This window comes from Triplophysa rosa, linkage group LG12 (assembly GCF_024868665.1).
Source record: "Triplophysa rosa linkage group LG12, Trosa_1v2, whole genome shotgun sequence".
Lineage (NCBI taxonomy): Eukaryota > Metazoa > Chordata > Actinopteri > Cypriniformes > Nemacheilidae > Triplophysa > Triplophysa rosa.
Window position 1 is genome coordinate 22,369,771 of NC_079901.1, and position 19,157 is coordinate 22,388,927.

The 19,157-nt window shown below is 35.9% G+C and overlaps 2 protein-coding genes and 3 long non-coding RNA genes across 7 annotated transcripts in view; all 5 read right to left on the reverse strand.

The window, feature by feature from the left end:
- The window catches only part of cimap1b (ciliary microtubule associated protein 1B), a 2,081-nt gene extending 1,127 nt beyond the window's left edge, over positions 1–954 (reverse strand). For 2 of the 3 annotated variants that reach the window (XM_057347282.1, XM_057347281.1), the window contains exon 1: positions 103–278. In XM_057347282.1, coding sequence (XP_057203265.1) covers positions 103–214 — 112 coding nt within the window. In that variant the 5' untranslated portion in view covers positions 215–278. Of the gene's footprint in view, positions 1–102; positions 279–520 lie in introns of those variants that run through there. The other variant, XM_057347280.1, reaches the window with a different exon arrangement.
- Positions 955–1,181: 227 nt separating this feature from the next.
- zgc:77752 (uncharacterized protein LOC393862 homolog) lies at positions 1,182–5,393 on the reverse strand. Its single transcript, XM_057347653.1, has 11 exons — positions 5,209–5,393; positions 4,959–5,039; positions 4,722–4,840; positions 3,515–3,652; positions 2,870–3,435; positions 2,568–2,789; positions 2,345–2,461; positions 1,984–2,085; positions 1,637–1,717; positions 1,392–1,502; positions 1,182–1,289 (listed from the first exon to the last, which is right to left on the reverse strand). The coding sequence occupies exons 1-11, from the start codon at positions 5,385–5,387 to the stop codon at positions 1,182–1,184; spliced, it is 1,824 nt and encodes a 607-aa protein (XP_057203636.1). The 5' UTR covers positions 5,388–5,393.
- Positions 5,394–7,084: 1,691 nt separating this feature from the next.
- Positions 7,085–9,391, reverse strand: LOC130562896 (uncharacterized). Its single transcript, XR_008964017.1, has 2 exons — positions 9,270–9,391; positions 7,085–8,452 (listed from the first exon to the last, which is right to left on the reverse strand). It is a non-coding gene; the product is annotated as an uncharacterized LOC130562896 (long non-coding RNA).
- A 2,220-nt stretch (positions 9,392–11,611) lies between these two features.
- On the reverse strand, positions 11,612–12,567 carry LOC130562992 (uncharacterized). Its single transcript, XR_008964024.1, has 3 exons — positions 12,452–12,567; positions 12,134–12,219; positions 11,612–12,051 (listed from the first exon to the last, which is right to left on the reverse strand). It is a non-coding gene; the product is annotated as an uncharacterized LOC130562992 (long non-coding RNA).
- A 1,739-nt stretch (positions 12,568–14,306) lies between these two features.
- Positions 14,307–17,388, reverse strand: LOC130562894 (uncharacterized). The gene is made up of 2 exons (XR_008964016.1): positions 17,322–17,388; positions 14,307–15,977 (listed from the first exon to the last, which is right to left on the reverse strand). It is a non-coding gene; the product is annotated as an uncharacterized LOC130562894 (long non-coding RNA).
- Between the last annotated feature and the right edge of the window lie 1,769 nt (positions 17,389–19,157).

Consider the following 19,157-nt stretch of genomic DNA (forward strand, 5'->3'; position numbering starts at 1 on the left):
TGTGTGTGGTGTGTGTGTGTGTGTGTGTGTGTGTGTGTGTGTGTGTGTGTGTGTGTGTGTGTGTGTGTGTGTGTGTGTGTGTGTGTGTGTGTGTGTGTGTACCGGTTGCTCCAGGAAGAGCATAGGTTGGCCCTGGACTATTATACATAGCAGCGATGGGACCCCTTGGCCTATGGGGTCTCCAAGAACCCACCCATACATCAGCAGGTGACATGACTTCTGTAGAATATTGTAGAAAATAATGTTTCTGAATTACTCAAATAAAAAAAATCATGAAAAAATGCAATAATGTTATGACTGTTTTATATAAATAGGTCTTGGGCTTAATTTTAAAACCATTCACTATACTATTACAAGAAAGGTATCTTGAAACGGTATGAAATATGCTGCCAGTATATGCCCAACAGCATACTAGTATAGGCTACTTTATTGTTTAATATACTTTTTTGTTTGCGTAGACAAATCAAATAATGTAAGTGCACAAAAACCGTTAAAAATACAAAGCAATACAGTGACTCACCGTACGTGGAAGATGTCCAAATAAACTTCCAAAAACTCTTTGATCCCCAGCTGATATTTGTAAAACTCGTTTAAAGAATGAATCGTTTAAACACGTCTCAATATCATATTATCTATAAATCTACACATCAATACATTTAAACACGAGCTTGTAGCCTAAATACAGACTTATACCTGCAAATGTATTTTTTTATACAAATGTATATTAAGATTAAAACTCCAATTCTTGCGCCGGTATTCCCTTTCAAACTAATGATAAAAAATCGCGAATTTGACCTGCCAAAAAGTGCTATATTATTCAGATCAGAGGTTTAACTTCAATGAAGAGTGGTTAATGTGTCGCACCTGCCGCGAACGTTTTTGATGATTTATGATTGTTTTCTTTTGCATCTCTATGACGCGTCGCCATGGTGACGCTCTTTGAGTGACATTCCTATGGTGAGGAGTTTATGCGTGACCTGCTCAATACTGTCTCTGTCTTCATGTTATACCAGAGAAATTACTTATTAAATAAAATCGCATAACCAAGTGCGTTCTCTATGGAGATCAGGTTTACACACGTACTGATAAGTCATGCGTTTTTTCAAACAATGATTCTTTACACATGTATTTTTTATTCGTTTTCTTGCTGTTCAAACAACATTCTCAGCACTTTAATGCTGTTATATAGTATTAATATTTGAGTGGTGTTTATTCAGGTGCAGCTCTTTCATTGCACCTCTGAAGACCTGCAACAGGGTGTTGTGTCTCTCGATTTCCACCGGAGGGCGCTGTCACAAAGTAAAACATTCAAACGGTTATTTATTTTGATGTATACGTTGTGATTATAATATAACTGTTATTCACCTTTTTTAAGTCGCACACAGACTTACTCTTGTTAAAGCTTGAATGAGTCTTTGTAGGATTCTATGTTCATACTGTGGACAGGGAACCACTACATGACCCACACAGACCAGCAAACAGTAGATGGTGTGCCGCTCGGCCTACAGCCCAAACACAAATGTGTGTTTTCCTATTATTGTTGTAACAAAAGGACATGCACATAATATTGTCAAACCACATGCATGTGTTTGAAACGTTGTGTTTGTTCTTTCAAAAGTTCAGGTCAGGCGCTCACCTTATGCAGCGTGTTCAGGGGGTTTTGTGCAGGCCAGGAAGCAGTCAGCTTCTCTGTGTCATCTTTATTCAGAATAGGTTCCTGTTAGGACAAACCACGCCAGCTGAATTATTTTACATGACACGATGTCGTACAAAATACTTCACTTGAGAGGCTTTGGTTTTGTATGCTTAGCATCGAGAGAGACATGCATCCCTTTATAAAGCAATTTAAGTCAAAAGAACATTTATTTTAAATTATTCAGCCTAGTAATTTAGTGCACCCGAAGTGCTCCTGTCAATGCTGGCTCTGTGATATGTCACAAACTGTCATCCGATTTAGGATTAAAATGACCTGTAACCTCTGACCTTTAGTTTATCCAGCCAGCTCCATAAGAGTGTGCTCAGAACGTTTGGATTCTCCTCCAGGACCAGCAAAGCCCAGCCGCATTCGTTTGAGTTGAGCTCGTCCTGTAATAAAACAGGGTTCAAATATTTTGGGATGCCACCACAACCCTCGTCTACAGCGGTTCTCTTTTTAAAACAGCCCTGTACCCAAATTGGCCCTGATACAAAGTCTTATCTTTATGGTTAAATTTAATCGATTTGATTGATACGTTTAATAAATATATTTATTTATTTGACCTAATCCTAAAGTCTGGTTATTGAGAATGTTGAGGACCATCAGTAATGCTTTTTACTTGGCCAAATTAAACGGTGCATGCTTTACCTGTAAAACTTCTGCCCTTTTCAGTACCGTGTCCGATAGAGGGCGCTGTTGTGCCATTGCCTGAGCGACGGATTTGGATAGTGATGATTGCTCTGTTGTATGACAGTCCCTCTGAAGCTTTAAAAACACGTTTGGTTTACCTCCCCAACGTTGCCAAAAATAAAATAAATTTAATTTCAAAACCATTTAGTTCGTGAGGTATAGTGATTTCTTTTAAACTGACCTCTACGTTTGAGCTGAACTTTAAGAAAGCCTGAGGTTTCTTCGCTGTACATTTAGTCTTCTTGTTGACAGTCTCTGATGGTGGAATAGTGCCGTGTTTCTCATTCAGTCCATTACACTGAACAGATTTCTGTTGGGTCATTTTCTGATCTCTTGATTGATGGATTTCTCCGTTGCGGACATGATGGTGTGCATCAAATTGAGTTGAGTACGGTGTGAAATCCTTGCAGAAAAAAATAAGTTTGAGGCCGTTTAAAATTGTTGCACTGTTTCACATATAATGTATTGCTTATTGGCTCTCACCTCAATGATGATAATTTTGCTGAGATCTGATTCGCTGTAGCTTCGCTTGTTAAGTAGGATTTCCCTCTTCCTTTCCAAGAACCCGAATGGTTCGTCCCAGGACTTGCAGGATAACGTTCTGCAGGATCCTCTTCTTTCCATCAAAGCTGTCAGGTTTCTTTTTGAAAGAGTGTCCGTCACGGCCTTTCTCAGAGCCAGAATGGTCACTCGTTTTTCCAGTTCTCTCTGAACTTCAGGGGGATTGGGTTCACTTTGTGTTAGAGCCGTCAGCATGCTGCATAACACGTGTATGATCTTAGGCGTGTATGTGAGGGTTCGAGCCTCTTCCCTGTGCAGCAGAAAGGCCTGATGCTGGAGGTACTGCTGAAGACTGAAGGTAAATCCGTAGCGCATGTTCAGACATGGGTACTGGGTTAACTTAGAGCCCATCAGCCGGGCAAAATCAAACACTAAGCTTATCTGTGCACGGGTCTGAATTGAGCGGGGTCGTTTGATCCGGACGTAGTGGACAGCTTCACTAGCGCTGATCCGACAGGTGTAGACCAGATAGCATGCAATCAGAACACCTGGAGGTGGAATGATTTCTTACTATTCATCTAGAATTTAATTTAGGCTGAAAGCGATGCTGTTGAGGTTGTAACTTACCTGTCCTGCCCAACCCAGCATGGCAGTGTACAGCCACTTTCCCTTCCTGCACAGAGAAGGCCAGAACCTTCACAGCATCCAAAATCCCATCCAGAGACAAGACTCCAAAATCAGACATGCCAAAATTGTAGAAGTAAACTGCTCGAGAGAAAAGCATAGTTAACGAGAGATGAAATTGTATCTGAAGTGATGAAAGTTCACTTCAACATGTCTGCACTTTAAAAATGCTGAGGGTTTTAACCCAGCATTGGGTCAAGAAAGGATGAACCCAGCCACTGGGTTAAATTAAATAAGAAAATGTTTATATCTTACCCAAACAACCCAATATTTTGGGTTGGAACAACAATTAATGGTTATGTTGAGTTGACCCAACGCTGCATGGGTTAAAATGACCCAGCATTTTTTTAGAGCGTGGGTCATTTTCCATCTTAAAATCAAAAGAAAACATAAGCAGCTATATGTCTTAAGAAGCCAAGAATTTTGTCCATTGTGACATTATTTTTATGGCAATTTTGAACATTGCCACTGTTCCAATTCACATTGCTGTAATGTTTCTGGACAATCTACCCTTTAGTCTTTATTTTGTTCAATTTTATATTATTATTTATTATAATAATAATATTTTATTGTTCATATTTTACGTTATATGATATATAATTACCCTTGCTGGACATCTTTATTAATATTATATCTAAACTAAAAAACATTAAATGGTTCAACAACTGCGTTCGTGGATTTTGGGATTTTAAATATATTTTGGCATTTTATTCTTGTTTTTCCATTTCCTGTCTTTCCTACTTGTTTTTCGATTCCATATTCTTTCTTTTTTTACAAAATATGACCCAGATAGAGGTGGACGGTGCTTTTTATTTTTTGTGTTTTAACTTGTAAAACATTTCACTTCGTTACAATATAAAGCATTTATCAAACCTTTTACTTTACTACATCTCTTTTTTTACCTTTAATAGTTAGTTCAAATCTAATTTCTAAAAGTTTTGAGTAGAAAGTACTAGATATTTCATGTATTTAAGTATAAAGGGTGGGTAAAAAATCGACATGTATTCATGAAAAGAATTGTGAAGTCAAGTAAAAAACTGATAAAGTACAGATACTTGAGAATGTAGGTAAGTAAAATACTTTTGTTCTTCACCGGCTTGGTGATATTTAATCTTTTTGGTAAATGTTGACTTTTGTGTGTTTGACTCACTTTTGTTGTCCATGAAAATCTGAGGTGAATAAGTGAAGTTGCTGTCAGACTCCAGAGGAGGACCGCAGTGAGCATGCTCACCTGGCAGCTGCATATTAATGATGGATTTAATGTTCATCCTGTTTGTACATACACACATTACCACTGATTAACACTTCACTTCAAGTGAAACATTTAAACACAAAATATTTAAACACCTTATTTAGCCTTGTAATAAAAATACAATGTAAACCTCACTGTTTGAACTGCTCTAGGATGCTGTATCTCTTGATGAGGTATGTAGAAGGTCTTGCCATCGCAATGATGTCATCGGTCACCCTAAATACAAAGTGATAAATAAACACATGCAGTGCATTTAGTGTATCAGAATAGACAATAAAGAGATGGAATTGAATATTGATGTAATAATGTAAATGATCACATCCTGAACGTCATTCCAGCATTTTTAAACAGGTGTATATTGTTGTGTAATTGGTGTTTGCCTCACCAGCTGGAGAAGACGCCTTTAATGGCCTGCTGGCTCATACTCCAGCATCCTGGACCCTCATAGCGGCAGTCCCTCCCCCCACAGGTCAGAATACAGATGATTTTAGGTGGAATAGCTTTTACTAGGCTCTCCCTGGTCTTGGAATATGAAGGCCTGGGCACTGAAAACTGTAGAGTCATCGAGGAAAGGAGAGGACAGGAGAGGAGGCAAATGTCTATATGCACCTAAGGCTTCATTTGTAGCATGCCACTTCATGGATGAGATGTAATATGGGAAATGAGAGGAATACTACAGAATGGAGCAAAGATTAACCGTCAAAACAGAATTGTCAAAACATTCTACATTTGGGTAGTTGACAAATAAATGTCGAAAGGTGTCTATGCTACAGAAACATTTTAGAAAAAAGCTATCATACGAGGGAAATGTATCTTCATTGTTATTTTATATTATAAAAATATGAATAATGTTAATCAATATTATTAACAGTTCTTTTTCTAAATGTTTGCTCTGTCACACTATAGGACATGTGTACAGTTTTGTCAACTACCCATTTACACATTTGGCATCATGTTTTTATCCAAAGCACATTTAACACGTTTCTTATCATATGTTCACGCAAGAAACCGATTTTAAAAATCAAAGCGGTCAATATAAAATACAATAACACATTACTGCCTCACTAACTAAATGCCGAGCAGGATTTTATGTCATCAGTTGCATTTTTGTTGTCAAAATAGTCTCTTACCAAGAAGGTCTATCCAAAAAAGGGTTCAAGTAAGTTTATATTTGAATGACATGACAAACATTTATAGAGAATACAACATGACTGTTTTGCATTCAGGCACATGTGCTTCAAAGCTGACCCAGCTCTTGTCCTCTAATCCTTATTAACTGACATAAGCTCATTATTGGATAGACATTCACAACTCATAGTAAGGCTAACTATATGAAATGTTTGACACGTAGAGCAGCAATTGCCCACCAAGAACATCTTTCACCTTTTTATTTTGAGAGAACAGTGGAAAGCGACTAGAAGTTATACAGGTAGCTGGGGAAGAGAAACAAGAGGGGACTTAAAGGGGTCATATGACACGGCTAAAATGAATATTATTGTTTATTTTAGATGTAATGCAATGTGTATACACGATTTAAGGTTAAAAAATGCTGTATTTTCCACATACCCGCCTCTGAATCGTGCAGATTCTTCACAAAGCTCATCGCTCTGAAAAGCGAGGTGTGCTATGATTGGCCAGTTAACCAGTGCGTAGTGATTGGTGGAATACTGCAAGCGTGTGATGGAAATGTAACGCCTCTTACCATATTTGGAACATCAGGTTCCTCTTCAATTGTACTGACAGGTACGCCCACCTTACTTGCGTATACATTTGGGCGGTCTCAGTCAAATCATACCACGAACTGACGTAGATTTGTGGGGGTGTGGTTACACGAGGCGTTTCAGGCAGGTCTGGGTGAGCATTCGCTTTTAGATAGAATGCATCTTTTGTTCCGACACTTTAATTTTTGCAATTTTATGTGTTTAATACATGCATGGGCAACTTATAACACACCAAAGACACAGAAAAACACGTATTCGCGCCATATGACCCCTATAAACTCGGGTTGCCCATCTGCAACGTTGTCTACACGGCCACATACTCCGACAGACATTTTTAATTTGTTAAATTATAGTACTTAAGATTACGTTTATAAACAAGAAAAGCTTCCGGTGTTCTAATTATTTTTAATAAATGTAATGTTGATTTTTTACCACCTCAAATGAAGGCAGATTCATTTATTAAATGCAGAGATTAAGTTACTATTATAATTTAGTATATATGAACTATAGATATATTTTGTGCATTTGGTAAAAAACACATTTCTTTTTTACACAACTTTATTAAGCGGGAGTTTCCATGTAGCTTATTAGCATTAGTGATACAGTCACAGAATGACTGTAATATGACTGGAGCACAGGCAGACATAATAATTTTCTGTAACAGATCACGTCTTGCTAATAGTCCCCCTACATAACCAAGTACAATTTTGAGATATCAATAGTAAATAAACTGGACACTACACAAGTTACTCTTAAATCGGAGTGATAAAAATCAAAGCGATTATGAGTAAATACTCATTATAATCATGAGAGAAATTACCACCAAATGTAGATTGATCTACAGTAGGTTAGTAAACTCAATACATGTCATTAGCATGTTTAACATCACTACTGAAAGTTGTGTGTAGCACATGAGAAATAGATGATAAGCTTAACATGAATAGCTAAACATCCACAATGGAATTATACCATACATGATTCATAAAGAACCGCAGAGTCATTCCTACATTCTACATTCCTTTTTACATTCACAATCTTTAGATTATGGTTTAGATGAGTACAGTGATGCATTGTGTTTAATGCATCACTGTACTCACAAAATGGCTGCACGAATCTCAATTTTGGAATCTCATGGGTTCTTGTGGTCGAAGACACACAACAATCAATAAGACTCCAAAGTTGAGATTCGTGGAGCCTGTGTGAGCTATGTTTAAGATCACTTTACTCACACAAAATGGTGGTGCACAGGTTCCACGAATCTCAATTTTGGAATCTCATGGGTTCTTGTGGTCGAAGACACACAACAATCAATAAGACTCAAAGGTTGAGATTCGTGGAGCCTGTGTGGGCTATGTTTCAGATCACTTTACTCACACAAGATGGTGGCGCACAGGTTCCACAAATCTTAGCTTTAGAAAGTTCTCAAGATCGCTGAAACGCAACAACCAATGAGATTGAAAAGTTGTGCAGCCGTGAGTACAGTAATGTCTTATTATGTATAATGTAGAAATGACCCACAAAACTGCATAACACTGATAATGAAACAGTGTTACTCATTTTTTCCTGACCCAAGGAGCTTCAACCGACTGATTGGGGCTGTAGGAGCCAAGGATAAATAAAAAGGTGCCGACTGCCCCCTGTAAAAACAGTACAAGACAAATAAATGCATTACAATGCAACATTTTCAAGCGTCTTTGGGTTGAGACAGCACAAAGGATGTGAGGTGCGCTGGTCATGTGACGACCGTCGATCCACACAGTCCGTTGGTCCAGTGTCTCTATTGGACTTTCTCAGCAGTGCAGGGTGTGGCATCTATCCTTGGCAACAGATGCTTATTCCAGCACCCCTACTGTCATCATCATCATCGTCGTCGTCGTCATCCTCTCCTTCACTGTCCCCTGATAGTATCTGTTAATGAGTGACAAACATTACTGTTTAGTAAAAAATTTAAACTAATAAGGAAATGAATGTCACTACTGATAAAATAAAAGTTGTGAAAATAGTTTGTTTACACCCCACATCATTGTCACAATAAAAATATGCATGAAGAAAGGTGTACCTTTAAAACATTTGACTTACCAATTATCCACACAATGCAAACTATGAAAATAATAATGGAACGTTCTAGAACAAGTCCAACTAAAACCTGAGAGAGGAAAATCCCTGACACTCCCTCTATTGATGGAGGGCAACACAGCTTTCAGTTAGGAGTGGCAATACACATACGAACAATATCAACTATCAAAGTATACTAATAATGTACTGTATATGTATCAGTTACAAATGTATACGTGTAAATTGATCTATTGTTTAGGTATTTTTGATTTTTGTATTAAGAATATTGTCAAATTAGTGTTTTTGGTCAACTTTTTTATTTGATCCAACAGCTAATAAATGCAGAGTTTAAGCATGATTTAGTAAATATAATAAAGCCGTATAATTTACTGCAAAGTAAAAGAGCAAACTCGCGATGTAAAAAGTAATGTGATCTCCTTTATAATCCAAACCTGTAATGCTGTTAATGACAAAAACTGAACATTAACTGAACTCAATGTAAATTTTCATTTAATCGTATACAAACATTAGCACAAAAAGCATATATTTGTTTTCATGCATGTGTCCTAAAAAACGTATAGGCCACACGCGAGCCATCATAAATGATCAGGTAGCAAAAAAATCTAAATTTGATCACTTTAAAGTATACAATCTTTTTTAAGGAGCTTACCATTTAAATGATTGCTGAGTGTTCAGACCCGTGTGTTGGCAGGCAAATGTGATAATTATGAGAAACTGTGGGCTTTTATTTATTTTCTTTTACACCTCCTGTTCTGTAGCAACCAATCCAGTTCAGACACATTTTCACAAAAATGAAAGTAAAGAATACGTTTTGACAGCAGGGTATTTCAGACATCTGCGTGAAATCAATATTATACAATTGTGTTTTCCTCCTCCCCTTTGTCTTAGATACAATGCTTTGGATAATTATAGAAATGTTCCACTATTTTGAGCACCGTGTAAGAAATCTATGTCGGTCTGGTTCTACCGTGCAGTGCACATGCATTCCACTAGATGCATCACTTGTTAGAATTCATTAGTAACAAAAGACCATGAATAATATAATTATTTGCAATTAATCGGGGTACAAGTTTAATATTTCAAACAAAGTCCAAAAGCAGAGTGTGGGTAAAATGTGAAGCAAAGGTGCTCTATGGTCCAGGGTATATCATACCCCTTTAACAAAACACATTGTCTTCCTCCATGGTACTAAACAAAATTATAAACATTTACATCTACAGTACTTCCGAGAAATTCATGCATCATTTATGTAACTAATATGTAATTATATATATTTATTTATATAAAGGAGAGAGCAGCAATTTTATCTATTCTATAAATAGATTTTATGAGTCTTACAACCCATCCCAGTAGTATATGGTACAGTTTGTAACAACAGACATTGATTTAAACAATTGAGGCAGAAGTGAAAATCTTTAGTGCAGACACTCTGTGGGCTTTTACTTATGTCTTCAATATATATATACAGTATATATATATTAGAATATTTTGATACCTCCTGATTGTAGCAACCAATCCTATCCAGACACGATTTGCTTGCAAAGAATTTCAGAGATATGAATGCAGGGGTGTTTCTAAGATTGGAAAACATCAGAGGCTACTGCCACATTGAAGACAAAGTCTGAAAATTGTCCATTTTTTGTAAAGAGCACTGTAAGATGTCTATGTCTTTCTGGCACTTTCTTTATATGCACGCATTTCTCCTATAGTTCCATGTGAAAGATAACTAATCAGTTGAACATTTCTGTACGCTTGTTATGTAAATAATGTTATTAGAAAGATAGCAATGTAGGATTTTGACACTATCTTTCACTACAACATCATTGTCGGTTGAAGAACTGATATGGTTCACATTTTGTAAACATCAGCAAACAAAGCTCATGCAAATGTTTTGTTTTTCCTGTGGGTGGTTCCGGGACACATGACATGCCTTGGGCGGAAGGGTTTTACATGAAGTTTTCCTTCTTCATGATGATAGAACAAAACATTTAGCTACTTTGGAGATTTAGACAGTTGCAAACACTGTAATAGTGCGTCTTTGTTTTTTTTAAGACAAATTATATTGGCTGTACTGTACACGTCATTTCAACCTATTATTTCAAATGCTCTCACCAACCAGTTAAAATTGAAAATTATTTTGGTTTGGTTCCAGATACATGTGAATGTGTTTGTTTGCATACTTTCACAGCTTAGAGTAACTTGGAAAACACCTTTTCTTGACAAGATCTGTTGGCTAGAACTATGCTAGCAAAAGATGTACTCTTTTGAGTCAGTTCTTTTCAAGTAAATGTAAAGCAAACATTCTGAATATATGTTTATAATTCAGTTGAATGAATCAGTCAGTCCTTGACTCATTTGGATTACTCGGAAGTGTTAGAGTTTACAATTGCAAATCAATTTTAGTTTGTCGGACGATGGTCTTTATTAAGCTGCATTGTGTAGCTTTTGAACAGCTCACTGAATGTAAGTAGGCATGGTCAGGTTTCCATGAGTATAGTCAGAGATAACATCTTAGTTTATGCATATTGTGTAAAAATGTCAGTCTACAGTATTTGCACATCAGTGCAAGTAGACATGTTAAGCTGGCATTTGTCTATTTCACTCAAGACTTCTAAAGTTGGTTTACAGTTAATGCTATAAAGCTGTTGTCACAAATAAAATTATGGTATTTAAAGAAAATGTATCAATTTTGCAAAACATTAAACTGGACAGTAAAACAAAATTCAGTAAATAATTGAAACGATCGATATGTATCTCCCACATGGCCTGTGCCAGCTTAGGTCAGAAAACATTTGACTGCTAAAGTAGAAACCTAACCGGTTCTGTGAGTTTGTTTACATATGCAAAACCAGAATGATCACGTTACATTCAGTCTTAGTTTCAGTTCATCATTACACAAGCATTTCTGTTTTTATCCTGTGTTCTCTGTGATTAACAGCTCACAGAAGAGGAAGTAGAATTTTTAACTGTTATCAAATAAAAGACAACACATTTGTTTCAGTTTAACACATTTTTCTGTTTTTATTATTTTCTGTATTTATTTTTGAAATTTGCACTCAGCCTTTAAAAAAATAAAAATAAAAATAGGTCATTTCACAGCAGGCCATCCTCATGACCTGCCAACCAAGCAACAGACGACCAGAAGCCGACCATAGAAAAAGGTAAGGGTAAGGGAAAAGTAGTCGACTTCATGTGTCTTTAAGCGTCATGTTGCTTATGTTGTGGTTGTAGGAGTTTCTTAGGTTGCTTCTAGTTTCTGGTGCTTCATCAGCAGCCCATGGATCTGGTGCCGTACACTACAGGTCCACTGGACCCCAACCAGAGGACTGATGAAGGTTTCTGAATGAAAACCCCTCACGAGCCACTGGAGCAGGGCAATGGACCCCAGTGCTGAGTCCCGTGGGAGACTCCTCCTCTCCTCCAAACAAAAACTAGAAAAGAATTTTATATATTGTTATATCTCAAATTTAAATGTGCATTTCTGATATCAGACACAAATTAAGCTATACTTACAAATAAAATGCAAGCGTTAGGCAAAATGCCAAAGCCATCCTTTGGCAGCGTGAGGTCTCAACCTGTGGACAGTCATCTAGTGAGAGCTAAAATAAAAATAAAAGAATAATTTAATTTAATTTCTACCACCAAACACACTAAGATGTTGTTATCTCGAGATGCTTTTGAAGTTCTTAGTTATGTAATGAGATAAATAAATATGTTGGCACGATCATTTAATCCACTTAACTAAATTCAGACATTTTGGATTCGTTTTTTAAGATCAGAAAAAACATTTGAGTCAAATGATCCTAAACTGACCAGTACATTATCGCTTACCGTTCTGGAATTGTTCCAGTCCGTTTTCAGCTAGATCATTGCCTGCAAGTAGATCATCTCCGCACTGTATCAGACAAGAGAGTCTGTAGGACTGAAAGGACCGATTTGTGTTCTCCTCCTCCTTAAATAGTCCTGTCAACCTTTGTCATAAACTCCTCCCTCTGTTTCTGTTTTCAGTGTCGGTTTGAGTAAACTGATACTTATTACAATGATGTCAAATGGGTGAAGATTATAGCCTATTCTTTATCAAAACCAACCTTGTTTTATTTCATCTCTGATTCTGAAAGATGACGTGCAAGACAACACTGAAAACCCTAATAGGTCGACTGCACTTGGATTGAGTAAACTTGTTGCCTCTGATGCCCCCAAAGCGTGTGCATTTAAGTTCACTTGATGACTAGATTGAATTGAAATTAAGTTTACTTTACGAACTTGATAATAATGTAACAAATGGTATTGAAAAGGATTCTTAACTGGATGAACCATTCATGTTGCGCGTACAGGTTTATAATGCAAACACGAATCACCTGCACGGTGACTAAAAAGAGTTAAAACCATCTAAACAACCATTTAAATGTCCCAAGTCCCATAGTTTGTTTTGACCAAACACAAGTACATTCAAGCACAATAACTTGTCTCATTTAATTTTGAACTGATCACTTTAAGTTTATTGCATTTTTTTGTTAACAAGCGTACTTAAGTTATGGGTCCAAAACCCCAAAATTTTGTCAGATTGTTTTATTTTTTCAAGCACAGACATTATGGCTTACAGTGTAGAGAAAACAAGCATAATATATTTTTTAAATAACATTTTTCTTTTGTAGGTTAAAAAGTCTTTGTAAAGGGGAAGCAAAAGAAAATGCATTTGAGTGATTTAAAAATCTTTTACAGATTTTTACATATTTAATGCTTCTGTTCTATAACAGTCATGCTTTTTATTTGTTGCATTGTAGCAGATGACATTTCAAATAAACATTAATGTCATTTTTACCATATAGGCACAGTTTTTAAGATTTTAATCCGTTTTTCCCAACCAAACCAAGCCAACAGAAACCAAATGGGGCTTTACAGCATGAATAAAATGTTTGCATGACATGCATTTATTTTTACAGAGCTTCTTTTACATAAGCCATAAGACTGCGTCACTGGTCTCTGCGCATCAGGACTCCAGCACGTAAAGGTGATGACTCATGCTCTTGCTCGTCTCTGGGCCAGATGACCTGTTTATGCTTTTCCTTTTTGCATCAGGATTTTTAAATTCCTCAACCATCAATTTAACAAATTTTAACTTTCCTAAATAAATTCAATACAAATTCTAACAACTCCGAAATAATTGTAAATTACGTAAACGGGCCATACTGGGTCACATAGTACAAGTTTAGGGTCACATACTTACAGACTATATATTTTCAGTATGTTGGAACTAAAAAACTCTGAAATAAATCCAAACCTTTAATGCATCTTTAGTGTAATCACACTAATCCTGAATTTGCAGAAAGGTATTTAATGGCATTTTATCAGTCAGCTTCTAGATGTCTCTCACCCCGGGATGCTTATATAACATTTTCCATATTTACTTCCCATGGCAATAGGTTGTCTCAATTGCCTTTTCTTTCTTTAGTCGTCCAACTAATTAATTTAAAATATATATTCATTAAATATTAGAGATTTCCATGCCTGGAAAATGTATTATTTTATTAGTAAAACGTGTTTATAACTGTGGCCACTGAATAAACAAGTTACTTTCATTTCTGTTCTGCTATGATTTCTTTTGATTTCTTTGATCTTTGATTTCTTTCTTTTCTAAAAATCTGCATTGGAACATAAAAGGATATTTTAATAACTAGCTTCAACATAAGTTCATGGTTCTGTTTTATTCTAAAACAATACATATAATACTCAAACAATTTTGTCATGATTGTAGAGTAAATAGATTGTATCTGTTACATTTAGGAAAGCAAACCATTTCAACCAGACATGGAATTTATCAGTACATTAAATCAGTATGAGATTCAGTCGCTAAGTATAAAAGCTGCAGGTAAACCCAACATCAGCATTTTCACATGGCATGAACTTTTAAACGAACTACCCTTATATATAAAATATTACTGACCCCCAAGATTCTCCAGTTCAGAAAATAAGCTCTTTAACAGACATTCACACCATAAACTATGATCGGTTGTATAAATTTTTTATGGGGGAGTTTCTATGTAGCTTATTGGCAGGTGATGCAGTCACAGGCAGACAGATGCACATAAATCTGCAGTCAACTTATTGTTAATTTACTGCTACAGATCACTTTGCTAATAATCCCCTGCTACATAACTAAGTACAACAATTATATTTCAATAAGACGAGTCCCACTGATGTTGTGACCAGTTGGGCTTCATTTTTGGCTAGACCTCAGTCCTTTTATTTGGACAGAGTTATGAGTTACACATTGCTTTCTCATTTATATCCACAAGTGTTGCTTGTGTTTAACAGCACTGACGACACCTGTGCATGGGCATTCGGCAGTGTGTCATGGTGTAATGTGTGTTTGCAAGATATCAGAACCAGAGAGTTCAACTTTGTAAGCACAACCTGCAGAATTGGTGTGCTTGTTGACTGTCCTGGTGAGCGTGTCATCTCGCACAAAACATGCTCCCTATGGCTGAATGCCAGTACTGTGACAGTACTGTGGCATAAAAGTCTATGGAGGTGAGAAGATCCTAAAAGTACAGTGGTCTTTTACCTCTGACCCTGATCTCTGCTGCTCCAGAAACCTTCTGCTAGTTTTTCTGGAGAGTATCTTGGACCAAGCAGCCATAGTCTTGATAAAATATCTTTAACAAACTATAACATTTACACGTGGGCGTGAATAGGGCACTGACCCCCAGTACAGTAGATTCGAGCAAAACGCATCCTTTTAAATGTTGCCCATCCAGCCCATCCTGTTTGTTTAGGATGCTTCTAAGTGACTACAGTAGAACAATCGCAGTTCAAGTCCTGCTGAAATAACATGAAGTCAAGTGCTTTGCTCGAGAGCACAATGGTGTTTTAGACTGCCGTTTGGATTATTGGCTCACATCTTCAAACCTTTGGACCAGCAGCTTCAGCCATCAGGTTTCCACCACTCCACGTATATTATTTTGTTCTCTCCATGGTTTCTTCAGGGTTGCACAAACAGGCACAAAAGCAAAGCCAATCTGAAGAACACAGATGCTGCTGCCACTGCACAGCGGGAAAGTTGCGAGAGGCATCTTTTCCATGGATTTTTCAGTCTTTGTGTCACCGTCGCGGTTTGCCATGTGCTTACATGGCGCGGGAGGTTTTCTTGATCGTGACTCTTTGGCACGACAGGAACTGTGCGTTTGACTTGGCTGCCGGTTTGTATCATCGAACAACACAGTTCTTGGTCCAGCGTGTCTCCTTTGATCTTTGTGTGGAGCATCTACCCTTAGCAACAGATGCTTATTCCAGCACCCCTTTTGTCATAGTCATCATCATCGTCATCATGCTCTCCTTCATTGTCCACTGATGAGATCTGTTAATGGAGAACAAACGTTGAAATTAAAGAAATACTTCACAAAAAAATGGTCCCCACTGACTTTCCATAGAAGGAATAAAAAGTACTATCGTCAAGTCAATGGGGAAAATTTTGGGGTACTATTCCTTGAAGTGAATTTAAATAAAATTATATATAAATAGAAACAAAAATGTATAAATATATTGTATAAAATATGTTTATATTAAATTAATATAAAATCAAAAATATTTAAAAACATCAAAATAAGTTAAGTGAAAATTTCAAAATATTTTGGTTTACTGTATATGATTGTGCCCTCTAAACCCCTGAACTATGCCATTGCATACAAAATGCAGATCAATGTGCCTCCAAAAGATTTATTTTAATCATATACCTGCAAAACTACAGTAACGATAGCAAACTATGTGATCAAACTTAGAAAATTCCAGACACTCCCTCTGTAAATGTTTACTTGTGAATTGCTCTACGGAGGAAGGGAGGGGTGATATTGCGCTGTGAGTTACAGGTGCCAGTTCACAAACAAAAAGATAAATATATTTCAGTTTGGGAGTATTTTTAGAATATGTAAATATTAGGGACGAAACAATATTATCGATATCGTGTTGTTGCAATAGCAAAATTGTCTCAATATTCTCGTGGTCACATGACTATATGAAACGATAGGTCTTCTGGGCCTAACATAGAGAATGTTAGAAAAATAATAAAAAAGGTCCATCTGGTGCAATTATTTTATTTTATAAAAGGGATTTTAGGTCATTTGACCCATCTCATACTATAACTCATACCTCTAAGCAACAGTTATGATAAAGAAAAGAGGATGCTTATGGCACTTTTCAAAGTCATCATTTGTAATAGTAGACTCCACCGAGGTATTATCGACAGTGAGATTTTGATATTGTTACATCCCTAGTAAATATATATATAGCTTTAATAAATCTCCAAGAGATGCACTGTCAATAATTTAATTCATATATTTATTTGTATACATTTGTATACATACAGAAAATAACTATAGTTCTGCAGCAGACACATTTACTTCTAAAGCACATTTAAAAGAAGCCGATGCTCACTTAAGTAGGCTAATAAAACAGAAATAGAAAGGACTATTGATTTGTACACTACAATATACAAATATTCCTTTAGTCAGACTTTTGCTAAAAAATTCTGACCCAAACAGTTTATTAATGGCAGAAAATTAATTAAAAGCAAATCGAAAAGAATCGAGAATCCATGCATTTATGGTTTTTCAATGTTGTTGAAAAACTTGCATGCAGTATGAATTTCCAGATGACAATAAAATATTTTTGACAAATAAAAAATGTACCTTTAGATTAAACTTACCATAGTAACAATTTGTTTAAATTCAGAGCAGTTGGTTACCAGGCAAATTTGTAGACAAATCTTTTGACAAATATAAAGAAATGAGCAGGCACTCGGCATACTTTATTTATATACTGTCCTTCATATCTACCTCCTGATTGGCTGATTTTTGGTAGCCAATCCAGTCAAGACACAAGAAATGTTTTTCATGATAAATGAAAGTGAAAGAAAACCTTTGCTGGCAGGGGAATTTAGCATTTGCTAGTGATGAACAAAATAAAAATAAAAACTACACAATTCATCACAGTTATCTCTGTGATACATGTGTATCACATTAGATACATGTGTGTCAATTTATCGTTTCAATCCTGCTATTTATTCATACAGCTATCCACATTCCCTTGTATAATTTGTGTATAGCACATCTACATACAGTATACTGTACTGTCTCTTTCTGATTCTGTAAATACATGAAGAAAAGAAAACTCCACCAACCAGTTTGTTTTTCATAAGTCAACAATATGTTTGGGAGGTTTCCTGACTCGCTTTGTATAGTCTGTGCTATGTTTTTTTTTATAGGTATTCATTGCACAAAATATAATTTACATATCAGCTATCTGTATTTCTACACTGTAATAAAAACCCGTAAAAAAACTGCAGCTGGGGCGCCAGAAAAACTATAATAAAAAATATCTGTTACATATAATTACAGTAATATTCCTTATTTATAAATACAGGTTTTTTTTGTACTTCTTGAGCTTCTAAATGTTCAATTTAAGATCTAAAGATTAAAGATCCACTTACATATTGTGGAAATTTATGTAGCATAAAAGTATACAAGATCATGGATTCAAATAATTAGCCTCAAGTTTAGTGTTTTTCAGGTTTTAATAAAAAATAACTTTTAAACAGTAATGGACCCATAGAAAATTAGATCCTAAATGCATGAGTATACCAATATAAAAGTTTGTTCATAACTGTGACAATGTATCAATAGAACAATTAGTTAATCATTTCAACAATTCACCAATATAAAAGTGCAACTATATAAAAATGACAAGTTGTTATACAAATATTTTAAGTTTAATGAACTGCCTTAAAAACTAGACCACTTATTACCATGAAATCGTCTTGTCAACAGATGAGTCATGAAAGAACAAATAAACAACAGAAGCACATGTGCACACAAAACATTTTCAAGATAATGGAGGAATATTTGACAATTTTAACTCAATCCATTCATAGTCTGCAATTTTGCTAAACTGTGTGTGGTCCTAACTCATGTCAGTACAGTGTAAAAATGTCCTTTTACACTTGTAAGACAGAGGAATCACTTCTAATATTGCTTTACAATTATCCAATAGGCTATATAATATTATCTATTAGAACAATGCCGGATTAATAGCTCAATTAAGATGATGGATTATTTTGACTTTTGATTTTTGATTATTTGATTATTTTGAGCTTGCTCACCGGGAGACTGCATTTATTTATTCATTTATTTATTAGATATTATTTATTAGAATGATCTTGCTTGGTCTATAAACACCATGCACTGTGCTGTGTTTTACCTTTCTGTGTTTTTCTTATTTGCTCCTGTAGAGCTGCTTTGGAACAATGCACATTGTGAAAAGCGCTATATAAATAAAATTGAATTGAATTGACTCTGTTTAGTTCTTTAGTTTTTAATGTATTACTGTGATAAAAAAGACAACACAGACAGTTAAATATTTTGTGATTTTTATTGGGGTTTTTTTGTCTTCTTTTTATGGAAAGTTGCAATCAGCCTTGTAAAGAACGTTTTTTTCCAGCAGGCCATCTTCATGACCCACCAACCAAGCCACATCCAGAAGCCGA